At 43.3% G+C, this 19,151-nt stretch overlaps 1 protein-coding gene across 2 annotated transcripts in view; it reads left to right on the top strand.

Moving 5' to 3' along the window:
* Positions 1–847: 847 nt before the first annotated feature.
* The window catches only part of SRPX (sushi repeat containing protein X-linked), an 85,116-nt gene continuing 66,812 nt past the window's right edge, over positions 848–19,151 (top strand). For both annotated transcript variants that reach the window (XM_053917678.1, XM_053917679.1), the window contains exon 1: positions 848–1,051. In XM_053917678.1, the coding sequence (XP_053773653.1) occupies positions 970–1,051 (82 nt within the window). In that variant the 5' untranslated portion in view covers positions 848–969. The remainder of the gene's footprint in view (positions 1,052–19,151) is intronic.

Genomic DNA, 19,151 nt, shown 5'->3' on the forward strand with positions numbered 1-19,151 from the left:
ACCTAAGATAACATGCCTTTTTTGTTATGATGTTAGACTGTTTTTCATTGCCATATTTTGGAAAACAATGCCTTTGAAATGTCAGAGTAATTTTTTTCTAGACGCCTCAAGGCAAAACGAAGGACCCCAGAGCAGGAGACACTGAACCCCTCATCATTGTCTTGTTCCCTGAATACCATCTCTATGTGTAAATGTTAATTATTAACTGTCCACCAATATGAAAGAAGCACGTGTCTCTTTGTTTTACTTTTAATCCAATCCAACAGATTTCCCCACTTTGCTGTCTCCCACTGCCCATTAATCTACCACCAGTGGAATTCATGTAAACCCTCCTTATGCCTCTTTCTTTTATTCCAATGTATAAAATAAGCTGCAAAACTACCATTCTCAGGAGTATTTTCTCAATCCGTTGAGATTTTGCATCCCAGCAATTGTCAGCAGTTGGGCTCAAACTCATAAAAATTCTCTACAGGTTTGGACATTTGTTTCACAGACAGGGTCAAACCAGCCAATGTGGCCATCATAACCTGCTGCAGTGGGCCACTCTGGACCCCCTTGATTGCCCCTTCTCTTTCTATGTGACTCATGCAGCTTCTTACACAAAAGACATTGCTGGGGGCCCATGATCCTGCAGGCAGTTGGACCACCAGTGTGTGTATTCTGGTGAGAGGGCTCAAAGTTGGAGAACAGAAAGACATCCCTGGAGTGCTCTGGTTCTGGGGGGTCGGCCCCGCTTCCAGAAGAAGCGCTGGCAAAAAAAGAAGAGGGTGGGTGGGAGCCCCAAACTGCGCCAGCATTCCCGGGAGGCGGAGGAAGGAGGGCAGGCCCCAAGCCACAGGGAGGGAGAGAGGCGAGAGAGGAGGAGTTTTCCAGCTCAGCCTTAGCGGCTGGCCGCGCAGCCCCTCAGTCTGGTCCGTCTCTGCCAGCCCCTGGAAGCGCGCTGCGCTGCGGGCCGAGCGCCGGTGCGCCATGGGGAGCCCCGCACTGCGGCTGCTGCCCCCGCCGCTGCTGGTCCTGCTGCTGCTGGTCCCTCTGAGCCAGGGCTTCCCAGGTAGGGCCGGAGGCGGGGCATCCTCCCCAGCTGGGCACCCGGAACCCAACGCTCCGGTTGGAGGGTGGTGCGGGGGGCGCCCTTTGTTTGCAACGAACTCCTTTTTCGCTGCCCAGGGAGGGGGGTGACGAGGAGCAGGGCTCGCGTCTGGGCACCAGGAGGGGACACCCTACTGTCAGCCCCTCACCAGGCGCCTAGCGCCTTTACTGCGCCTGGAGCCCGAGTACCCTCTGCGTCTGGGGCTCCAGGGGTCCAAGCAAACCCAAGTTGGCGCAGTAGGCTGCTCAGAGAAGTTTCGCCGCGGGCTTGTTTCTCACCACCCAGACTTTTGCCTCTCACACAGTTGCTCAGGGCCGGGGCCGAAGGGACTCGCAGATTATCTTGAAAGGAGCTCCTACCCTCCTCCCACACAAGGTCCCAGGCTATCCCCTAGGGCTGCAGGCACCTTCATGGTGAAGCAACTCTTTCGGACAGCACAAGCAGGGCCTCTCCCGCTCCCGCCTTCTGGGGGTTCTGAGAAAGTGTGCGCCTCTGGGAGAGAGGTGCCAGCTGAGAGTGGTGACATGTGGCGTGCGCTCAGATAGCCCCAGGGAAAAAGGGCTACACAGGCGTGGTTCTGCTAGGCGTGGCTCCCTGGCCCTAGAGGGTGTGGCTTCTTGTTGCTGGAAGGCGTGATCTCTAGCATCTAAGGGAACCCTGGCATTTATTAGGGATCTCCTGGTATTGACAAAACCTTCTTTGGAGACGTCCTTTAAAAACCTCCAGCCTATTCCTTCATCAGCGAGTCTTAGGGTTAGCAGAAAGTTTGAGGGGAGCAGGGCAACATGGATGCACCCATGACCCAGAATGGAGAAGAAATCCATGACCCCACTTTAATTTAGTGTTAATGAGAAAGTGGTTGACGTGGACTATAGGGTGTGCAAATATTTGAATTTGCGTTAAGCATTGTGGGCAGTTTAAACCTGGGGTCTGAGAAACAAACTTACTGATTTCTGGATGAAGGGTGGAGGGGGGAAGTGGTGGGGTGTTTCCCAGACAGTGTGTGCTTGGGAGATGTAGGGATGGCTGCTGGAAATTCTCTGCACATCCCCAAATGAGTGAGTCAAACAAATGTGTGAAGTGATAAACAGGAACATTTGTGTTTTGAGCTGACTCTTGCAAGTTTAAGCTGTTTGGTAGGAACTGATTCAGGGCAAAGTGGAAAGGAGACTTTATCCTCAATGCCAGGCAATGCCATTCCCATGGTGCGATAATGCCCCCCACCCCCTTTAGCAGGAGTTAGGTTAAAATGAACCTAACCCAGAGGGGAAAGGGAAGTCACTACTGGGCAAGAAGCAGCCTTAGGGGGAGCAGGGGGGAGTTGAGAAACTAGCTAGAGGCAGTCATACTCTGAATTAAGAGGCTTCTCTGAGCTACCCGCACATCTGCTGGAGCCTTTCTCAGCCAAGGGGCCTCTTCTCATTTTCCATCTGATCACCATCTCTCCGTTACCATGCCCTCTGCTCTCTTTTCTCTCAGCTTCTACATTTGTATAGTGTAGGTTGCTGCCAGAGCCCAGCCGTCCACAGAATCATGGGTTTGCCAGGGTGGGCACTCACCACTCTCAGTCTGTAGGGACGTGACTCTGGCTGGCCTGGTTCCCTGGATAACCTGAGAGCTGTCCCCTACTGGAGGCCACCTCCCTCCTCCTTGCCACCCCCTACACTGATTTCTCACCAGCCTGCAGGCTCTCCTGAGACCCCAAATGAGCAGAAGCTGGCTGGGAAGGCTTTCAAAGCACTCCCCTTGAGCTCTTTCTTGGCTCTTCTCCATGGGGTCTCTAAGGAAATGTGATCTGCTGGGGCTATTGAATTCAAAGATGGGATTTCACTCCAAGCCAGAGGTTGTGGAAGGCTGGGGAGGGGAGATGCCCTAGGTCAGCAGGTCCTGAGGCAAGTCACGTCAGCTGAGTTCACCCTAAGTGCTGGGTGACAGACTTTGAAGGTCATGTCAGAGGCACCTTCTTAGCAAGTGGACAGCGTGTCTCCAGTAAGAGAGAAGGTAAGAAGTCTATCCAGGGCCCCACTCAGCCTCCTGGTTACATAACCAGTTGAGATTTAACAGCAAATCTTGTCAGAGTAAGAGTAAATCTGTCCCATTCCCACCCCTAGAAAGTGTCTGGAGTTCTCCCATCTTTGAATTTGATGCAGCTTTTCTGACCCTCTGATTTATTCTTTGCAGCCTAGCAAAAACACAGTATCTAAAAAAAAAACCATGAAATGTGTGGAAACTCCTTAGCCAAGTTGTTTGCATATGATTGTGTTTGCATGCCTATAAGGGTTGGGGTTTTGATTCTCTTCTTAAATGAACTCTTGAAACCTTATTTACAGCTGAGATTTTGGACGATCACTGCACCCTCTTCTGTAAGCAATGCTCACAGAAGGTGGGAATGCGTGCTGCTGCCACTTTAAGAAAGGCTCCATGAATCTTACACCTGGAGAAAGGTGGTTAAAGCAGTGTGGTTTAGCCAGTCAGGAAAGCCAAATGAGGTTTTCTATAAGCCAAAGCAGACCATAGCAGCCAAAGCAGTCTTCTGAAATGCCACATTTGGAGATGAATATGAGGAACTGAACACCTGGCTCAGTATATACAATTAAAGTCTCAGGCTAGGCTAGAAATCGCTCTTTGGATTTAAAACATGTAATCAGATGACAAAATTACTCTGCGTTAAAAAGGAGAATGCTGAGGAGAGCAGGACATTTTCATCTGGCATTTTCTTCACTGAAAATGCTTTCAGTATAGAATATTGGTATTGCTGCTTCTTATTTCACAGACTTGTGAGCTCTAAGAGATACCAGAAACCATTTAAAGCACCATCTTCAAACTTCCTGACTCATCAGTCCTCACATCACAATTGAAATACAGCCCCTCTTTTTTTATCATTATATATATATATATATATAACATTCTCACCTTTAGTCTCTGTTATTCTAACTCATTCTACTCAGTTTGGCCAGATTCTGGCCTTTTAAGTATACAGTTTTACTTTAGTGCCATTTTTATCACTTTACTTTCCTATTCAAAGATGGAGAGCAACAGCTCCAGGTTCTGTTCAAATTTAACTAGAACATTCTCAGCTGTTCTCAGGAGACTATACAATTTGCTTCTGTCCTAATTTTCTAGTCTTTCTCACCTGATTTCCTAAAGTCTGACCAAAATAGTTTAGCTGTTTTTATAGAACTGGAGTGACAGGAAAATGTCACTCAAGAAGTGGGAAAGCACTTCCTGGTATTACTGATTCCTGCACCTGGACTGCTTTCCCCCAGCCACCAGTCTGTCCAAATTCAGCCCATCGTTCAATGAATGATACCCCCATTTCGATGAAACTTTGCCTTGACCCCTTGAACGGGAAGCTTCTGCTTTCCTTTAAGCACCCACGGTGCTTCATGTCTCTCTCGTGGTATCTATCATGCGTGCCATACTTTACAACCATTTGTCTGCCCCTCTATACAGGCAGACCTCACAGATATTGCAGGTTTGGTTCCAGAGCACCGCAATAAAGAAAGGATCACAATAAAGTGAGTCATCATCTTTTTGCTGGTGTGGGCATCTTGCCTTTAATTTGTAAATTAAAACCACCTCTGTGAAGTGCAATAAAGTTGAATCCAAATAAAACGAGATATACCTGTATTTCTAGATTCTGAGCTTTTGAAGGCAGGGTAATGCTATGTCTTACCCTTCTTTGTATTTCTCACATTGTCTAACCGAGCACCTTAAGCCAGGTGGATATTTGTGCATACTGAGTTAATAGTTCCTTGTAATTTGGGTGATGGCCATTGGAAAGAAAAGTTGCTGAGAGAAACACGTGTGCAGGGAAAGAAGGGCTTTGTGCCACCATCTGCATACATGGAGACTATGGCTTACTGGCTGTAGAGTTTGCATTCAAATCCAAGAACACCCTCTGTTGAAGCAATAACTTTCTCTGTTGGGGGCTGTAAGATGAGAGTCTGACCGCAGCCACAAGCTGGAGTTTGTATTTATTGTTTTTGTTGGCCACTTTGCTATGGCCCCTTCCAAAGAGGTTGAATGGTTTCCTTAGTAAATGCAAATGTGTGCTACATTAATTCCCCTTTCAGAGAACACAACTAAAATGGGTAGTTGAAAGTGAAGATTGAGTTTAAGCAGAAGAAGGTTTCCTTTTGCCAAGCTATAGGATAGTATAAAATTGTAGCAGCCAAGTTCTGATTAATACCCAGATTAAAGATTCACTTCCCAAAAAGCGGTGTGAATAATAACCTCTCCTGAGTTCCAGTTCATAGGGAATTTCTCAGGCCAGCTCCTTGGTTCTCGATTGTATGATGTGTTGGCTGTCAATTTTTATGGGCCATTGTTTCAGGGGTTTTAAGCCAGAATCTTTCTCATGGATATTTGAATTTAGTTCTGAAACAGAACCACTTTCTGCCTTCTCCAAGGAAACGTAGGCTCCACCTAGAGTAGTGGACACTAAATGACGGGGTGCTTGGGATACCAGGATGAGGAAGAAAAGGGAATTCCTTCTATCAGAAGCTTTCTGTCTTATGGAGAAATAGACACTGCATGATAAGGTGGTAAATGTTATAACACAGGTGGGTTGACAGGTCTGGAAGTGCAGAGAGTAGCCATGCAGGGACATTGGGTCTGGTTATTGAAGAATGGTGCTGATAGATGCTCATGCCAAAGATAGTGGTGCTGCAGGGTCGTGAAAGATTAAAATAGGAGGCCTATGGGCTTCTCTAAGAACATTTTGAAATTGGAAACAGAAATCTGTGTGGGTGTTCTTTTTCTGGGGAGAAGGCTCTATCCCAGTTCAAAACCACTGCTCACTAGATCATCTTTGTGAATTCTTTGAGAGAATGTGCACTTAGTGGGCACAAAAATCAACATTCAAATTAACATGAAATTGCCAGAACAGGGAAACTTTGATTGAACCAATGAGCAGTTAGCCTCGAGTTATAATCAGTGGTACAATTCCCTGTTCTCCTCATTTAAAAAGCAACAGCAAACAAAGCAGACATAATCATAGATTGGAATTGCCTTCAGGCCTGGGCTGGCAACTGGTTGTACGCCCCCAACTTAGCACACTTTATGGGACATGGGAGAGGGTCTTTAGTCAGTATTTGTGAATTGATTGATTGAAGTAAGTGTGGCAGGAAATCAATGGATTATATTTCAAATATCCCTGTAGGATTTAACCAGAATTTCCAAGAGGATGATTCCCAAGGAAAATGGAATGCAGGATAGCAAAATGTCAGGAAATTCTCAGTACCCTCAACAAAAGATGCATCTGGGCAGGCAGCAATTCAGGGCATAACTAATCGCTGAGGTTCTCAGATTTCCAATCACCCTAGGAGACTTAGAGACTCCAGGGAGTTCTAGGGACAAGGTTTTCAGATAAAAATTTAAGGATAAGCTTGTGCAAGAGAAAAGTCTTTGGTAGCATTGCTAAGCTCCCAAGTTTTCCAGATGATAATTGGTTGCACCTGGATGTTGCAGTTGCCTGGTGCTCTGGCCTCAGAATCCTCTGGATCACTCATTCTCTGGCTCAGTGATTCACTCACCCATAATCCTTAGCTCATACTGGATGCCTCTTTATGTATTATGCTCCAGGAAGACAATAAATGGGTTTGGACACAATAGCTTGGATTCTCTCCGAGGTTTGGGGTTGTAAATTGAGTATGTTGGGTTCAAAACTATTTTTATGAGTAATAGACAGATCCAAGCATAGAATTTGGGAGAGGACTTTCTGCCTTAGCCTTGAAATATTCCTGCACTATTTCTTCTTCCCTGCTCTTACAGTAACCTGCAGTGTGACAGCTCATATGCATCAGCAACTTGTTTCCCCTGCTGTCACTGGCTGTTTGCAGTGTCTGTCCAATTGTGCTTAGAGAGCATCTATCTCTTCAATACCTATCGCACCCCAGGATCCTTGGACAGAAGGCTGCAGCCTGCCACTTACTGTGTGGGTGGCTGAGCTGAATGACCCTGCCAATTCCAGGATCCAAGAATGTTCAAAAGCACTGCTTAAATTAAGGCCATGGGGTGAGAATTGAGCCAGGGTTTGGCAGGCTCATTGTGGAGTGGTAAAGAAGTGTTGACATGCCTCACCTTCTGAGACTCTGCCCCCAGAGTAGCCATCCTTGTGGGAACTCTGACTTATTGCCACTGACTCAGCATTTGTCAGACAAAGGCTCCAATTCCTTTAAGTATTCAGTGCTGAAATTCTCTTTCCACTTAGATTTTAACCCAGCTTTCCAAAGGGTAGAAACATTTTGTTTCACCGTTAGCTACTTATGGCTCTGATGTCCCTGGCCAAAGGAGCAGGTACTGGAATCTTATTTATTTTGTATCCTCAGGGCCTAGCAAAGACCTGGCTCCTGGAAGGCTCTTAGTGGATCTATGGAATGAGATATTCTGGGGAGCACACCTCTGGCTAGTCCTGACCTGCTGGGTGGGCGTCTCAGGCTCTAATTTCCCACAGGAGTTTCTCACCCATATCCATGCTCTCCTGCATGGACCACCTAATTCAGGGAACTGTGGAACTTCAGAGTGGGAGGTGTACTGAGATGTAACAATCTGCCTCTTAGCATGACCCTCTGAGGCTCAGCCAGTTGAAGGGATTTCTTTGGGGAAACACAGGGAGTCAGAAGAAGAGCTGGGTTTTGAATGTAGTTTGGTGACTCCAGAATTCCCTTCTCTCTACCACAGGCAGTATTCAACTCAACCTGAGAGGCCACTACATGTTAGGCACCATGCTACACACCAGGGATAGGCAGGCAAAAATTGATCATGCTGCATGCACTCACTGAGCCCCTGTCTAGGGTATATTTCAGCATGGTTGTTCATATCTACACGTGGCTACAGTCTCAGAGTCTCAACCTGGGGCTGCTTGGATATTCCTCAAGGGTTCTGGGAAGTTGCTGTCCCATAGCCAGTTCCTGCCCCCTTTTGTTGAGGTCCTAAATGCTCTCTCCCTATACTACTTGCTTTAAGTTCCCCAACTGATATGTGATAACATTTTTAACAGCCTGATAGAGGTATCATTCACATACCCCACTCATTTAAACCAATTCAGTGATTTTTAGTATAGTCACAGAGTTGTGTATCACCACAATTTTAGAGCATTTTCATTACCATCAAAACAAACCCCACAGCCTTTCTCCATCACTCCCTAGCCCTGCCCCAGCCCTACACAACCAGTCTTCTATTTCTGTCTCTATTATTTGCCTATCCTTAACATTGCATACAAGTGGAATCATATGATATTTGTTCTTTTCTGTCTGGCTTCTTTCACTTAGCGTAATGTTTTCAAGATTCATTCGTGTTGTAGCAGGTGTCAGTATTTGACCCCTTTTTGTGGTCAAATTAATTCCATTCTATGGGTAGGCCACATTGTATCTGTCCATTTATCAACTGATGGACATTTTTTCCACTATTTGATTATGAGTAATGTTATAATGAATATGCATGTACAAGTTTCTGTGTGGACATATGTTTTCATTTCTCTTGGGTATATACCTAGGAGTGGAATTGCTAGGCCATAAGGTAGCTCTATGTTTAACCATTTGAGGAACTGCCAGTCTGTTTTCCAGAGCAGTTGCACCATATTACATTTTTACCAGCAGTGTATGATGGTTCCAATTAATCTGCATCCTTGCCAACTGTTGATACTATCTGTCATTTTGATTAAGTGATGTCATTTTACCTCTGCTCATTAACAGCTTTCAGTCAAGGGCTGAGTGACAAACCAGTGTCTGTTCTGCCACCTGTGGCAGAATACTGGCAAGAGTCATTTTAAGGGTGCCTGCCACTCTGTCACTGCTGGCTGCAGGGCCACTACTAACCCATAAGTCACCTTTAGGAGAATTAGAAAAAGATGCTGTTTGGGCACATATAATTCTGTGGATATAGGGCTTCGTCAGGAGGCAGACTTCAGGTAATTAGGAAAAGGATAGAGGCAGGCCTAGGACTCTACACTTGGAAAGAGGACGCAGGATGATTTCAGACCCTGCTTGCTCTTTTGGTGGGTATGACGGTGGGTGCTGTGGCATAGGGAACTCCCTGAAGAACCATATGTCTGGCAGTCCTGGATCACAGTAGCTCCAGGTGGGATAGAGGTATAGACCTCATATTCTTTTATACCTTTTGACTATTTAAACAAAACAAAACAAAAAGCTGTGCTTGCATGTCAACCTCATCCTCGCATGCTTGTATCCTTGGATTACCTGGGAGCAAGTCAGAAATGCAGAAGCTCAGGCCCTACCCGAGACCTGCCAAATCAGCATGTACATTTTAACAAGATCCCTCCAATGATTCTTATACACAGTGAAATTCGAGATGTACTGGTCTGATGAATGAGTGCAGCCTTTTGCCAAGACCGTGTGGCTTGCCTGTTTATAACTGTCACACTCCCTTCCCCTCCTCTCTCCCTTTTCCTGTTGGCTTTGTCTTCATCACTGTATCCTCTAGACTTCCTTTCCAGTCTCTGACATTCCTGAGATAAGCATATACGGCCTTTAGGTTCCTACTCCGTTCTCTAACTCAAAAACAACCCCAACCCTCAGAGGGCCCCTGACTTCATCTCTTATTAAGTAGTCTTGCCAGGAGTGCAGCCCCTGCCTGGCCTAACCTCCAGCAGCAGCCAAGCATGTCTTCAATGATTGCTAACAGGATCTTTGCATGATTTTGCCCTGAAGCTAAACTGGATCTTAAAAAAAAAAACTTCAGCTCTTAAGAAAGCCACAGGAGTGTGATTAGAGCCAGTCCTGCCTCTCTTACAAGACCTAGTTCTGGGGCTGAGACTCAATGGAACAGACCAGCCCTTAAAGACACAGTGACTATTTGTCTTTGTACCAGAAACCAATGCCTCTGGGACTAGGGATGAGGCAGTACTTGGAGGATGGGTGAGATACATGCCAATGGGCAAGTCAGGACAGCACACCCAGCCCTTTGCGTTAAGTTTCCCTCCTCCCGCCCAGCCTCATGAATGGGGCAAGTCAGGAAGATTGAACTGTTCACATCACTAAAAGGGGCTTCCCACCTTTTCAAGGGGTCCTTAAATAAGAAGTGGCATTTGGACAGGCTGAATTTGGATGACCTGAGGAGTTTGATGAAATGGGGTTGTGTGACCCCACGTCTGTGCATTCTTTTTTGCCAGTCTGGGTTAGGCACCATTCATCTAGGGCAAGGGTCTGCAAACTGAGTCCAGGGCAGACCAAATACAGCCCACCGCCTGGTTTTGTATGACCAGTGAGCTAAGAATATTTTTTAAATTTTAAAATGGTTGAAAAATGAAAAGGAGAAGAATATTTCATGATGCATGAAAATTCTATGAAATTCAAATGCCAGTGTCATTGGCATTCGGCCACAGTCATTCATTTGGATATGGTTTATGACTACTAGGTGATACAATGGCAGTGCTGAGTAGCTGTGACAGAGACTGACTGTAGGGCCTGAAAGTATGGTCTGTAAGCTGAAAGTATTTATCTGGCTCTTTACAGAAGAGATTTGCCAACCTCTAAACTAGGGTCTTGCTGTGCAAAGTAAACACAGAGAACCAACCTGGGAGCTTTACAGAACTGTAGAATCTTGAAACTTACCTCAGATTTGATAAATCAGAACCTACCTTTTAACAAGATCCCTAGGTGTTTGGGGCTATTTCTCCTTCACCATGAGACTTGCCTCAGGACTCATCTTAGCCTTAGGCAGGAGTCTTTAAAGATGCCTGGGCCAGCATGCTGTCACTAGCATTGTACACCGTACTGTTAATTTATCTGACAGATAAGTAGGTGACTTGTTCTCTGTGTTGGAGGCTTGGTACCTCCTGATACCTCAGACCCCATAGAAACTAGGTTCCTATTTTATTCTTGCCAATTCTTGGCCAGGGCCTGCTGTCCTAATCCAAAGCTGGAGGTGGATTGACCTTTGCTACCCGCTGGCAGACTTCCTTGATGCTGCCCAATTTCTGGGCAGCAGGCTCAGGTCTCTCCAGATCTACTGCCCTGCCAAGGATTCTGCTAGGTGGTGTGGCCCACAGCCCTCCACTGCCCTTACCCCAGATTGCTGCTGAGGGCTTGGCTTAGGCATCTGTCTTTCGCAGGTTGCCGTTCCTTCAGGAGCCTGTAATCTTGCTTCTGGTCAGGAACATCCCTAATAGAACATTTCCAAAAGTGGCTTCTTTGAAGCACTGCTTCCTGGAGAGGTTCACAGATGTCCTAGGGGCAGCAGAAGGTATTGCAATTAAGTTGAGAAATGTTTGGTTAATTAAGTAGGTTTCTTGATTGCAGGAGTGCCAGGGTCATTGATACGCTACTGTACCTTGTTACCCTCTGGTAGAGGACAGTGAGAAATAGTAGGGACCACAGACTCTCAAAGTATGGTCCCCAGACCAGCAGTAGCACATGGGAACTTGTTAGATATGTAAATTTTCGAGTCCCACCCCAGAGCTACTGAATCTGGGGATAAGGGAAGGTGGCCTGGCAGTGTGTTCTAACAAACCTTCCAAGTGATTCTGGTGCACTCTCAAATGTGAGAACATTTCCAAATTTTCTCAGAGTATCTCATTAGACTAGTGTTTCCCCTTTGTTGTTTTTAAAAGAAACTGTTTTTGGTTTTAGGACAAGACATTTGGGAAGATGACATTAGATTTCCTGAAACATTTACTGGTGGCAGTGACCACTGCAGGCTCAAGGGGGAAAAAGGAAAGAATTAAAAACAACCTTTGGGTAACATCATCTGTCCCACATCTGCCCTGCTAAACAGCTGTGGGCACACTTGGTTAGGAGTTTCCTCCAGTTGAAAGCCACCAACTTTTGTTTGTTGGAAACATGTGTTCTTTAAAATGTGTTTTTGTGTATTAAAATGTGAAGAAAGCTGGGAACAGCCTTTGGGATGCATTTCTCTCCCACTCTGTACATTGTCTCTCTTCAGAACACTCTTCTTTCTTCCTCTACAAAATTTCCTCATCCAAATCCCTAACTCATTTTTCCAAGGCAGCCACATTCAAATGGGTTTTGCTGGCTCCCTGGCCATGGGAAAGCCTCTGGAAGGTTTTGGATCTGAAGTTGTGTCCTGTCCCTAGGCAGCATCTCTCAGCACAGGACATCTGTGCATTCCATCTTAGAGCTCAGCTCACTACCTCTCATTCTAGAATATCCTCCTTCCCCATTCCATTTCATGGACAGTGGTGTCCCCATCGTGGGTCTAGATGTGAATGCTTTTTATTCTTTGCTATCAGAGTTTGTAACTGCGGCGTTGTCAGTTCATTTGAAAATGCCGGCAGTGTTGAGCCTTGCAGGCGAGGTGAGAGGAACCCCTGAGTTTCCTTGCCAAAATATTTGCTCTGTCTTTGTTGAGGCCTTAAGACCTCAAGAGCTGATGTGGATGGGTGAGTTCTTGATTTGTTTTTGCTTTCTGAACATAATTGAAAAGAAGCAGAATCACCTCATGGTCCAGAAAACAAATGCAGTCTGATTGCCCCCAGATATGAATGTCATGCAGGAATGAGCTCTTCTCCAGCTCACCATCTCCCTATCATGCTCTAGAGCTCTCTGAAGCCATGTGGCCTCAGTCAGTGCCTCAATATGGAACCTTCTGCTGAAGGCATTGCTATAGCCGTCCCCATTTCTTAGATTTTTGACTGTGTCTCAGTTGGCCTCTGTGGAGGACAGTTAAGCGTTCAGAGGACCATATGCCAATGCTTTGGTTCCACTCTCTGGTTTTCCTTTAAAGGCTAGACCTATTTTTTGTCTGTCTGTTGAATTCAAACAGACTCCAGGGCTTTGGGATTGCCCCTTGGTGGGAGCAGGAGTTGGCATTTGTTGAGAGCCCCTGCTTTGACATGACCTCCTCAGATCTAGGTGCCTATATGTTTCTCATTTCTTCCCTCTTCCAGCTTTAGGCGATGGGCAGGAACACATGTTGGCCCTTCATAATATTAAACAATAGAGGGAGACTAAATTGGAAATATATTATGTTTCCCTTGGATGAGAGTAATACCTTCATTTAAAGTTATCCTTTTAACTTTGTTTCTGTTAGCTGTGTAAAATATGGCCACAATTAAAATTTCCACAAGCCACATGCCATCCTAATCGTCTTTGCTAGTTAAAGGCTGAGTGCCTGGGGACTCTAGATGCCAACGGCTCTACCTGAAGTTTCCTTTCAGGTCTTTTGCGGAAGGTTTGAATAGAGGAAGAACATTCTCTCAGGTGAAACAGCTGTAGAAGGATGGGTGTCTTAGAGCTCATGTCTAACAAGGATCATCCTCTTGCCAGCCCTCCCCCACCTTGCCACCATTATCTTTTTCTGGCTGAAATAAAGTTAAAACTGACATCTAAGAATAGCTTAAATGGGGAAACAACTTATATAGGGGTGGTGTTGGGATGCAAGTAACGAAGAGAGTGGAGGCAGGATGGAGCCCCACCTGCCCACAGAAGTTGCCCAGTAAGCAGTACACTTACTGCCTTTCCTCCCTTCCCTGTCTCCTTCCCCCATCCATCACCATGCTTCCAGGTATCTCCTCCCAAATAACTACTTGCACCTTGTCTTAATTGTGCATTTGGGGGAACTCATACAAACAATGGCTAAGCTGGAACTTCACCTACGATTTTGGTTTCTGATTCAGAGTTCTTTCTACTGCTGAATTGATTCCTGCTAAATAGACCTATCCAGGTTAGGGAGTGAACTAGAAGGCTGACTTCTACAATGGAAGCCTGGGGAGTATTTTAGTTATCTATTGCTGTGTAAAAAAACATTCTAAAACTCACTGGCTTAAAACAGCAACCACCATTTATTTGTTCATGATTCTGCAGTTTGGGCAGGGCTCAGTGGGGGTGGCTCATCTCTGCTCAACATGGTGTTGGCTGGGGCAGCTCATATGGGGCAAACAGGTTCAAGATGGCTCCACTAACATGTCTGGCAGTTCATCTGGGATGACTGGAATGGCTGGGATGTCTGGGCCTTTCTTGCTACCTCTTTACAGCTTCCCATTCTCAGATCTTCTCTCTCTCTCCATGGTGTCCTTTTCTCTAGCAGAATAAATGGACTTGTTTACATGCAGATGGCTTCCCTCAGAATGACAGCCAAAGCTGCCAGGACACTTAAAGTCCAGGCACAAAACTGTCATAGCATCACTCCATCACATTCTATTTGTTAAAGCAAATTGCAAAGCAGGCCTAGATTTGGGGTGGTGGTGGTAGTGGATAGATTCCACCTCTTTAGGTGGAGAAAATGGTATGCATATGCAGAGTGGCAGTAATTGGTTTTGGTCAGGGTTGCAAGCAATTAACTATAGGGCTGGCATGAAAGAGCATATTGGAAATATGAGTTTAATTTCATAGGATATTTGATGGGTGCATTCTGATTAAATGCTGGACCCCAGGTTACCTGTCCAAGTGTATTAGTCTATTTAGCTACAGAATGTGGTGCACCCAGATTCATCGCAAGTCCATAGAATGGAGTAAATCTCTACTCCTGGGAATATCCCAGGTTTATTTCCCAGTGCTTACTGGTATTAGGAACACCCCAACCCCTCACTCCCCCATACTTCTCTTTCTCATTTTCATCAAAGGCAAAGACTTTATTAAAGAAAAAGTAACTCAAAATATATCATAGACATAAATATAAAACTATAACTATAAAACTTCTTGATAATATGGGAGGAAATATTTGTGAGCTTGAGTTAGACAAGGCTTTCTCACATATGACACCAAAAGCATGATCTATAAAAGGTAAAAGAAATACTGTACTTCATCCACATTTAAAGCTTCCATTTCTTCAAAAGATACAGTTAAGAGGATAAACACAGACTGAAGAAAATATTTGCAAATGCATATATGATAAAGGACTTTTATCCAGTATATACAACTATCTAATAGAGCTCTCTAAACTTAATAATAAGAAAGCAAGTAACCCAATTTAAAGAGTGGGCAAAACATTTTAACAGACATTTTATTAAAGAAGGTTATACAAAAAGGTGGTAAACACCATTATCCATCTACTAGCTGGATGTACTTAGCCAGCTTAACTTCTACTTTATCTGCCAAATGTGAACAATGCCACCTGCTCTCCTAGGTTAGTGATTTGTAATGTACTGTGCAAATATAAGGTATGGTTATAACTCCCCCCCCAAAAAAAAACAACTTGCATGCATTTCTGTTCCTTGTAGAGGGCTGACTAGCCATTTTCTCTGCCTCTCTCACTGGACTTTATGTGACAGACACCCACAAATTGCCGGCCATGACTGTTAGGTAACCACTGGCCACTAGCAATTTGAGGCAGGTCATTTACTGTAAGCTCAAGTGGACGTGGGTGTCTCCTACTATACTTTTCCAAGCCAGCATGGTTTTTAGGGCTTCATAAAGAAACCTCTCACTGCCTACTTCTTCTGCCCGCAAGTGTCCAATGTCCTTTCATTTCAAGGAACTTGCATCATTTCTTGCCCCATAACAAAGGGCTTTAGTGTCTCTTGGTACTGTCAATACCAAAGAGATTTACTTTGACCTTGATTTTTTTCTTTGAATTCATTTGTAATTAATGTATTATTTTATATTCTGAAATGTATATGTTATATTCTCATAGATTATTTTTAATCCAGAATCTAAGGACTCTGATTATATGAGCAGTAAGGAGTAAGTAACAGAACATTCTTCATCCACCTTCTAAAGTTGGGAAAAGAAGCTTCAATGAACAGCTGCAGTGTCCCAAATAATTTTCCATTTCTGTGAATCCCGAAGGCCCCTCTTCATGCATTTAGCATTCCCAAAATTCCTGAAGTTAAAAAAAAATACTGAGAGAGGAACACACAGGGTTTTTTTTTTTTTAACAGCTTTATTAAGGTATACTTGACATATAATAAACTCCACTGAATTACTTTTGCACCTTTTTCAAAAATTAATTGGGGGTCTGTTTCTGTGTTCTTTATTCTGATCTATGGATCTATGTGCCTATGTCTTCATCAATACCCCATTATTTTGATTACTATAGTTTTGTATATAGTCTTAAAATTGGGTAATATTTCCTCCAACTTCTTTATTCTTTTCCAAAATTGTTTTGGATATAAGTTTGATATAAATTTTAGAATAAGCTTGTCTGCATCTACCAAAAATGCCTGCTGGGATCCTGACTGGAATTATGATAAATATGTTGATCTATTTGGGGAGAATTGACATCTTTACTATTTTGAATCTTCCAATCCACAAATGCAGTATATCTCTCCATTTTGGGGAATCATTTTTTTATTTGTTTGATTAGCATTTTGGAGTTTTCAGTATACAGATCTGGTACATGTTTTGTTAGATTTATACTTAACTATATCATTTTCTGCAGCTATTGGAAATGGTAATTTTAAAAAATCGCTTTCTAATGGTTCTTCACTAGCATATAGAAACACAAGTGATTTTTGTGTTCTGACTTTGTATCTTGCAACCTTGCTAATAACCTCAGGAGTTATTTTGTAGATTCTTTAGGATAGTCATGCCATTTATGAATAGGGATAGCTCTACTCCTTCCTTTCCAATCTACATGCCTTTTTTTCTTTCTTATCTTATTGCACTGGCTAGGCCTACTAGTATAATGTTGAAAAAGAGTGGGGAGAGTGGGTGTCTTTGCATTATTCTCAACCATAGGGGAGAAGCATTCAATCTTTCACCATGAAATATAATGTTACTTATAGGCTCTTTATAGATCCTCTTCATCAGGTTGAGGATATTCTCTCTCTTCCTAGTATACTGTGAGTTTTTATCATGAAAGGATGTTAAATTCTGTCAAATGCTTTTTTGGTACCAATTGATAAGATTATCTGAATGTTCTCCTTGAGTCTGTTAATGTAATATATTACATTGACTTTTTAATTATTGTTTATGCCATTACAGTTGTCCCAATTTTCCCCCTTTGCTCCCCTCTGCCCAGCCCTCCCCCCATTCCCATATTCAATCCCCACACCATTGCCCACGTCCATGGCTCCTTCATATATGTTCTTTGACTAATCCCTTCACCCTCTTTCAAACAGTCCCCACCTCCCCTCTCCCTCTTATAGCTGTCAGTCTAGTCCATGATTCTGTGCCTCTGATTTTTTTTATTGACTGATTTTTCAGTAGTAGGCCAGCCTTACATTTCCAGGATATATATCACTTGATGTTGGTATGTTATTCTTTTTATGTATTTTGGGGTTTTATCTGGTAATATATCATTGGGTACTTTTATATCTATGTTTATGACAGATATTGTCCTGTAGTTTTATTTTCTTGTAATCTCTTTGTGTGGTTTTGGCATCAGAGTAATGTTAGCCTTATAAAATGAACTGGGACATGTAGTCTCTATCTGTACTTTCTAGAAGAGATTCTGTAGAGTTGGTGTTATCTCTAAATATTTGGAAGAATTCACCAGTAAAATAATCTGGGCCTGGAGATTTGAAGAACAAATTTAATTTATTTAATATTTGTGGAGCTATTCAGGTTATTGATTTCATCCTGGGTGAGCTTTGGTAGTTTGTGATTTTTAAGGAATTGGTCCGCTTTGTCTAACTTCTCTAAATTATGTGTAGAGTTGTACATATAGTATATGAAGTGATATGCCCTGCTTTATTCCTTCTCATCCTGGCAATTTGTTTCTTCTCTTTGTTTTTCTTTGTCAGTCCTGTTAGAGTTGTATCAATTATATGAATATTTTCAAAGAACCAGCTTGTTGTTTGATTTTCTCCATTGTGTTCTCTATTGTGTTGTCTCATAGTTTGTTTTTTCTTTTTTGTGGGGGCAAATAAGTTTGGTTTATTTTTCTTTTTTTTAACATTTTTTTTATTGTTGTTCAAGTACAGTTTTCTGCCTTTTCCCCCCACCCCTCCCAACAACCCCAGCCCTCCCCACCTCCCTCCCCTGTTTCCACCCGCCTTGTTGTTGGTTTATTTTTCATTTAATATTTCTATACTTATTTACCAGAGATAAGAGTGATTTTTCACAGTAATTTTTTTTAAATAAGTGACAAGAGAAGGTTTCTCAAATACATAAGGTTGAATTTTAAATTTTTTTAACATACATAAGTTGCTTTCTATTTTAGTCAACTTTACAGAAAGGCTTATAATCTTAAATCAACATGTATCTATCAAAATCAATAACAGCAATAATTATTATGGTTGTAAAAATAAGGCTTCTAGCTTCCTTCTTGCTTTGGCTTCATTTTGTTGTTCCTTATTTTGTTAGGGTGGAAGCTTAGATTATTGTTTTGAGTTCTTTCCTCTTTTCTAATATAATTGTTCAATGCTATAAATTTCCCTCTAAGTGCCACTTTAGCTGTATCTCACTGCACTCTTTCTCCTCTCCTTCTTGAACTCTAATGCCTTGGATGTTAGACTTTATGATCTTGTCCCACAAGATCATATGTTGTTGTTCCTGAACAACATAGAAAAAAATTGAGAAAAAAATTAACCAAGCAAGGGGAATATAGGGGACAAAAAGCCGTGGATGCTCCTCCTCACTGTCTCAAGACCACAGCTTCTCCAATCAGAAAGGTTCCCCTTGCCCAGAGTTTTAGATGCCAGCAGGACCCTGTTAATGCTCTATGCTAATGCCCAGCTAATGCTATAGCTGTCACTGCTATCACTCCTGTCCTTTGCTACCACAAGATAACCTGGGGACTGCAGAAAAGAAAGCAAACAAAAGGAGATCAAAGAAAACTGGAGGATTTTCCTCACTCTCTCTGAGCTTTAGGAGTCCTCTTTCTCACTTTCTGAGCCACAGATAGAGAGCTGCTTGTGGAACTCTGCATCCAGTGTCTACTTTTGTATTTGGGCTGACTTGAGTTCATCCCATGTAAAAGTTACCAATTCAAATTCTGTCTTTTTCAATCTGCCTGCTAATGTTTACTTTTCACAGTCTTAGAATGGCTGTCAGTATACTCTGTTCAGGTCTTTGAGTTGCATTCAGTAGCAAAGACAAGGTAGAGTGTGTTTACTCCATCTTATCCAAAACTGGAATCTTGTGACCTGTTTTTTTTTTAATGTTACTTGATCTTTTTATGGTGGTCAAATACGTGATTTCCTTCCTCCCTCCTTTCTGTCGTTCTCTCTCTTGTTTCTTCTTTTCTTTCTTTCCCA

Source organism: Desmodus rotundus, chromosome X, assembly GCF_022682495.2.
Source record: "Desmodus rotundus isolate HL8 chromosome X, HLdesRot8A.1, whole genome shotgun sequence".
NCBI lineage: Eukaryota > Metazoa > Chordata > Mammalia > Chiroptera > Phyllostomidae > Desmodus > Desmodus rotundus.